At 31.3% G+C, this 7,522-nt stretch overlaps 1 protein-coding gene across 1 annotated transcript; it reads right to left on the reverse strand.

Annotated features, from left to right (window-relative positions):
• Positions 1–1,186: 1,186 nt before the first annotated feature.
• LOC139899969 (secreted RxLR effector protein 161-like) lies at positions 1,187–1,552 on the reverse strand. The gene has a single exon (XM_071882788.1). The coding sequence runs from the start codon at positions 1,550–1,552 to the stop codon at positions 1,187–1,189; it is 366 nt and encodes a 121-aa protein (XP_071738889.1).
• Between the last annotated feature and the right edge of the window lie 5,970 nt (positions 1,553–7,522).

A 7,522-nucleotide genomic window follows, 5' to 3' on the forward strand; every position in this document is an offset into this window, starting at 1 on the left:
TTGCGACTAAACCTTAAGTTCACCAATGTGAAAGTTTGGAATCCGTGTTCTAGATTTGGAAGTCGCTTTACGAGTTACATGCAAATTAGCAGGAAGTTTGTTCTGTTAGGGAGTTCTACTATGGGAAGACTTTTGTTCAGGTTAGTCCAACCTCTTTATTTTATGACATTTTGTTAGGCTTGACATAAAGGGGTATGGAGTTGGGAGGATTAATATAGTATAGAACAATAGTCCTTACAATTTTGTGAATGAAAAGTTTAAATTTTTTGAAATTTTGTTGATGATGTATTACACAAATAATGAAAGATGCTTGTCACTTGAGGTGTAAATCAACATAGTTGCTCACTAGCTACTTGAGCTTGACTCGTTTAGAGCTCGAATCGAGCCGATATCAAATGAGAGCTCGAACCATATTCGAGCCGATATCAAATGAGTGAAGAAATTGGCACCAGATTATAAAACAGAATAGTTAAATTTAAGAACAAGAACGTATTGAAAATCCTTCTCCAATTATAGAAAAACTCTTAATACAATTCTCTTATTACATAGAGCAACTATCCCTATTTATAGTTGATTAACCTTGTCCATTAAGCAAGTCTAGAATAATCTAGGATAATCAAGTCTAGAATAAATTAGAAGTAATCAAGGAAGAAGCAAAATTGAAAACAATGACGACTAACCCACTTGTTCTCCGTTCACACGTTCCACCTCCTCAAATCCATTTGAGATATAATTTCACAAAATAAACCTCTAACTATTACTTTATGTCAAGATTGGTCCAACAATCACCCTCCCAATCTTGACCTTGAGTAATCATTTATTTCTTTGAGTCTTCAATCCTCTGAACCCCAAGAATCTCTCTCATTTCAGCAAACTTTAACTTCGGCAATGCTTTTGTAAGAATATCAGCCCATTGTTGATCCCCACTGATGTGTTCAACTTTAATCTTCTCCTTTTCAACACACTCTCGTATGTAATGATACCGTGTGTCGATATGCTTACTTCTTCCATGAAATACTGGATTTTTCATCAATGATATTGCTGACTTATTATCAACTTTAATCACAACTTGTTCTTCTTTTCTTCCAGTTATTTCAGCTAAGAGTCTCCTTAACCATATTGCTTGACAAGCTGCTGTGGTAGAAGCCATAAATTATGCTTCGCAGGATGATAAGGCCACTGTTTGTTATTTTTGTGAATTCCAAGCAATAGGTCCATCATCAAAGTAGAAAACTAATCCAGTAGTACCCTTTCCATCATCTGGGTCCATCGAGAAGCTGTTGTCGCTAAATCCAAGTAGGTTAATGCTACCATTCCTTCGATAGTGAATACCCAGGTCTACTGTACCTTTCAAGTACATGAGAATTTGCTTAACAGCTTGAAGATGAGTAATTTTAGGAGTTTGCATATACCTACTTACATATCCCACCGAGTATGCAAGATCCGGCCTTGTATGAGTTAAATACTGAAGGCAACCAATTGTTTTTCGGTATTCAGTTGCATCAACACATGTGCTGCCATCATCTTTCATCAACTTCAGACCTGGTCCCATTGGATATTTGGTGGAATTGCACTCCCACTTTCCTGCTTCCTCTAGGATTCTTTTAGCATATATTGTGTAGTGACCCGAACTTTTCCATGTTTATATATATTAATTAAGATTGATATTTACATGACTAAATGTTTCCAACGTGTTAAGCAATCAAACTTGTTAAGACTTGATTAAATGAAATAAGTTTCATATAGACAATTGATCACCCAAGTTGACCGGTGATTCACGAACGTTAAAACTTGTAAAAACTATATGATGACATATATATGGATATATATATATATATATATATATATAGTTAACATGATATTATGATAAGTAAACATATCATTAAGTATATTAACAATGAACTACATATGTAAAAACAAGACTACTAACTTAATGATTTTGAAACGAGACATATATGTAACGAATATCGTTGTAACGACATTTAATGTATATATATCATATTAAGAGATATTCATACATCATAATATCATGATAATATAATAATTTAAAATATCATTTGATATTATAAACATTGGGTTAACAACATTTAACAAGATCGTTAACTTAAAGGTTTCAAATCAACATTTACATGTAACGACTAACGATGACTTAATGACTCAGTTAAAATGTATATACATGTAGTGTTTTAATATGTATTCATACACTTTTGAAAGACTTCAAGACACTTATCAAAATACTTCTACTTAACAAAAATGCTTACAATTACATCCTCGTTTAGTTTCATCAACAATTCTACTCGTATGCACCCGTATTCGTACTCGTACAATACACAACTTTTAGATGTATGTACTATTGGTATATACACTCCAATGATCAGCTCTTAGCAGCCCATGTGAGTCACCTAACACATGTGGGAACCATCATTTGGCAACTAGCATGAAATATCTCATAAAATTACAAAAATATGAGTAATCATTCATGACTTATTTACATTAAAACAAAATTACATATCCTTTATATCTAATCCATACACCAACGACCAAAAACACCTACAAACACTTTCATTCTTCAATTTTCTTCATCTAATTGATCTCTCTCAAGTTCTATCTTCAAGTTCTAAGTGTTCTTCATAAATTCCAAAAGTTCTAGTTTCATAAAATCAAGAATACTTCCAAGATTGCAAGTTTACTTCCAAGTTTTCTAAATCCATTCTAAGTAATCATCCAAGATCAAGAAACCTTTGTTATTTACAGTAGGTTATCTTTCTAATACAAGGTAATAATCATATTCAAACTTTAATTCAATTTCTATAACTATAACAATCTTATTTCGAGTGGAAATCTTACTTGAAATTGTTTTCGTGTCATGATTCTGCTTCAAGAACTTTCAAGCCATCCAAGGATCCTTTGAAGCTAGATCCATTTTTCTCATTTCCAGTAGGTTTATCCAAGGAACTTGAGGTAGTAATGATATTCATAACATCATTCGATTCATACATATAAAGCTATCTTATTCGAAGGTTTAAACTTGTAATCACTAGAACATAGTTTAGTTAATTCTAAACTTGTTCGCAAACAAAAGTTAATCCTTCTAACTTGACTTTTAAAATCAACTAAACACATGTTCTATATCTATATTATATGCTAACTTAATGATTTAAAACCTGGAAACACGAAGAACACTGTAAAACCGGACATACGCCGTCGTAGTAACACCGCGGGCTGTTTTGGGTTAATTAATTAAAAACTATGATAAACTTTGATTTAAAAGTTGTTATTCTGGGAAAATGATTTTTATTATGAACATGAAACTATATCCAAAAATCATGGTTAAACTCAAAGTGGAAGTATGTTTTCTAAAATGGTCATCTAGACGTCGTTCTTTCGACTGAAATGACTACCTTTACAAAAATGACTTGTAACTTATTTTTCTGACTTTAAACCTATACTTTTTCTGTTTATATTCATAAAATAGAGTTCAATATGAAACCATAGCAATTTGATTCACTCAAAAGGGATTTAAAATGAAGAAGTTATGGGTAAAACAAGATTGGATAATTTTTCTCATTTTAGCTACGTGAAAATTGGTAACAAATCTATTCCAACCATAACTTAATCAACTTGTATTGAATATTATGTAATCTTGAGATACCATAGACACGTATACAATGTTTTGACCTCTCATGTCGACACATCTATATATATTTCGGAACAACCATAGACACTCTATATGTGAATGTTGGAGTTAGCTATAAAGGGTTGAGGTTGATTCCAAAATATATATAGTTTGAGTTGTGATCAATACTGAGATATGTATACACTGGGTCGTGGATTGATTCAAGATATTATATATCGATTTATTTCTGTACATCTAACTGTGGACAACTAGTTGTAGGTTACTAACGAGGACAGCTGACTTAATGAACTTAAAACATCAAAATGTATTAAAAGTGTTGTAAATATATTTTGAACATACTTTGATATATATGTATATATTTGTTATAGGTTCGTGAATCGACCAGTGGCCAAGTCTTACTTCCCAACGAAGTAAAAAAATCTGTGAAAGTGAGTTATAGTCCCACTTTTAAAATCTAATATTTTTGGGATGAGAATACATGCAGGTTTTATAAATGATTTACAAAATAGACACAAGTACGTGAAACTACATTCTATGGTTGAATTATCGAAATCGAATATGCCCCTTTTTATTAAGTCTGGTAATCTAAGAATTAGGGAACAGACACCCTAATTAACGCGAATCCTAAAGATAGATCTATTGGGCCTAACAAACCCCATCCAAAGTACCGGATGCTTTAGTACTTCGAAATTTATATCATATCCGAAGGGTGTCCCGGAATGATGGGGATATTCTTATATATATGCATCTTGTTAATGTCGGTTACCAATTGTTCACCATATGAATGATTTTTATCTCTATGTATGGGATGTGTATTGAAATATGAAATCTTGTGGTCTATTGTTACGATTTGATATATATAGGTTAAACCTATAACTCACCAACATTTTTGTTGACGTTTAAAGCATGTTTATTCTCAGGTGAAGACTAAGAGCTTCCGCCGTTGCATACTAAAATAAGGACAAGATTTGGAGTCCATGTTTGTATGATATTGTGTAAAAACTGCATTCAAGAAACTGATTTCGATGTAACATATTTGTATTGTAAACCATTATGTAATGGTCGTATGTAAACAGGATATTTTAGATTATCATTATTTGATAATCTACGTAAATCTTTTTAAACCTTTATTTATGAAATAAAGGTTATGGTTTGTTTTAAAAATGAATGCAGTCTTTGAAAAACGTCTCATATAGAGGTCAAAACCTCGCAATGAAATCAATTAATATGGAACATTTTTAATCAATAAGAACGGGACATTTCATATTGATTGATGAATTTTTATTCCATCTATGCCTTGTATTACTTCGAGTCCGAAATAATAAGAAAGTAAGCCCAGATCACTCATCTCGGATTTATCTTCCATTTGCCTTTTGAATTGTTTAATTTTCTCCGGGTTATTACCTGTTACAAGCAAATCATCAACATAAATTCCTACCAAAAGTGATCCTTCTTGTGTTCTTTTTGTGTATACAGCTTGTTCAAGCTTACACCTTTGAAATCCATATTCCTTTAGAACTCCATCTAATTTTGTATTCCAAGCACGTGGGACTTGCTTTAAGCCATAGAGAGCCTTTGACAGTCTGTACACCTTTTGTTCATTCCCCTTTATCACAAAACCTTTCGGTTGAGATACAAAGACTTGTTCCTTGAGGTCACCGTGTAGAAATGTTGTTTTAACATCTAGGTGATGAACATCCCACCCTCTTTAGGCTGCCAAAGCTAGAATAAGTCTAATAGTCTCAAGTCTAGCTACGGGTGTGAATACCTCGTCAAAGTCTACACCAAGTGTTCGGATGTAGCCTTTGGTAACTAGTCGTGCTTTATGTCGTGTGACATTTCCTGTTAGATCCCTTTTAATTTTGTATACACATTTTAGTCCAATAGGTCAGTGTCCTGGGGTAGATCCATTAACTCCTAAGTATTATTCCTTTCAATAGAAGCTATTTCACCTTCCATAGCTTGCTTCCATTCTTTATATCTTGTAGCTTCCCTAAAATTTGTTGGTTCTCCTTCAGTAAGAAGAAGATCATACATATCACTTTGATTTTTCCAACCTCGTGGTGGTGTACCAGCATATGTCTCCTCTTCTGCCATAGATGGATCTGACTCATTGACTGTATATGCCGGGAGACGAGACATCATAGGTCCTCGTTGTTGGTTATTAACATGAAAGACCACATAAACTGTTGTGATCATCAACAATTAGCAGAACGTACCTGTTTCCAGCTTGGGTGACAGGGGATATGGGTCCGCACAGATCTGTATAAACTTGTTCCAGTGGATTTTGGGCTCTAAAAGTTGTCTGAACAGGAAAACTTTGTCGTGAATGTTTCTCTGCTAAACATGCTTCGGACATCTGTGTAGGGTGATCAATAACCGGCACTCCATTAACTTGATTGTTGGTCCCTAGCCGCTTTATTGTATCAAAGTTCACATGACCTAGACGGGCATGCCACAACCATGCTGGATCATCAATCTTGGCATGTAAACAGATTGGTGTCCCAACCTCGGTGTTAATTTTATACAGCCGATTAGGAGACCTTTTATAACAACCCGGAAATTTCCGATAAAATTTTAACAAATTCTTTACATGATTTCATCTAACCTCGACTAATTCCGACGATTCACGAACAACCGGTTATAAAAAGATATGTAGATATATATGTATATACATCATTTACAATCATTATTATTATCAGTATTATAATTATTATTATTAATAATTATCATTATCATTAATATAATTACTAATATTATTAACATTATATAGTTATCATTATTAATACTGATAATTTAACATTTTTATTAAAATTATTATTGTTATTATTATTATTATTATTATTATTATTAATATTAACATATTATTAATATCATTATTAAACTTGATATTAATTATTATTATTATCATTATCATTATTGTCATTACTAACATTATTATCATTACTAGTATTATTATTAACTAGTATTGTTATTAAGTAGTATTATTATTATAAGTAGTACTAATACTTATTATTATTATTATTTCTACCATTTTAGTATTATTAATATTATTATCATTATTTTTATTATTTATCATTTATAAATATTATTATTATTATTAATATAATTATTATTATTATTAATATTATTATTATTAATATAATTATTAATTATTAATATTAAATAAATTAAAAGAATAGACATATACCTAAATTAGGTTATCTACTTTTAATTTTTTTATATATCGTGGTCTGCTTGCATTTTTTTAACTAATCCTATCAGCCTTTATATTTTTTATTTATCTGCATTTTATTTTTTAATTCAAATCGTGATCGAGCTTTTCTATTTTTCTTCTTATGTGTGCTTGAATGTCGACATCCTCAACTGCTATAAACAAATCGATGCTACATATTGGAAACAAATTCATTCCATTACTCACCATCATTATCAGATACAATTTTTTTTATTTATACAGAAAAATAAAATTTGCTCGACCTCTGTTTCATTATTTATTTATCAAAACTCGATTTCGAATGAATCATCAAAATGTAAAAATGCAGAGTTGTTAGTAATGGTGTAAACAAACTTCCTGCAAAGATTCAAGTCTCAATTTTATGTATCGAGTCTTAATTTCGAAGTCAAAGCTTATTTGTAAAAAGTCAAACGATTATTAAATCCAGAAATTCGAGTTCGTTTTTAATGTTTCAGTTAAATTGATAATTTGAAAAGGTTCCTTAAATGATTTAAAACAAATTTCATGTTGTAATTTCCATCCAAAACGATCTAAAATTCGAAAACCCATTTGGAGTTCATCTGTGTTCTTCGTAACTGTCATTGCTGCTGCTGCTTGATTTTTTTCTGTTGATTAAGCAATCAAATCGTGGTCGTTCTGTTTCATTTGCA

The sequence above is a fragment of the Rutidosis leptorrhynchoides genome, chromosome 3 (assembly GCF_046630445.1).
Source record: "Rutidosis leptorrhynchoides isolate AG116_Rl617_1_P2 chromosome 3, CSIRO_AGI_Rlap_v1, whole genome shotgun sequence".
In the NCBI taxonomy this organism is placed as follows: domain Eukaryota; kingdom Viridiplantae; phylum Streptophyta; class Magnoliopsida; order Asterales; family Asteraceae; genus Rutidosis; species Rutidosis leptorrhynchoides.

Bases quoted from the DNA above. Each gene is read 5' to 3' on its own strand.
- LOC139899969 (XM_071882788.1), bottom strand. From the start codon at position 1,552: ATGGGACCAGGTCTGAAGTTGATGAAAGATGATGGCAGCACATGTGTT.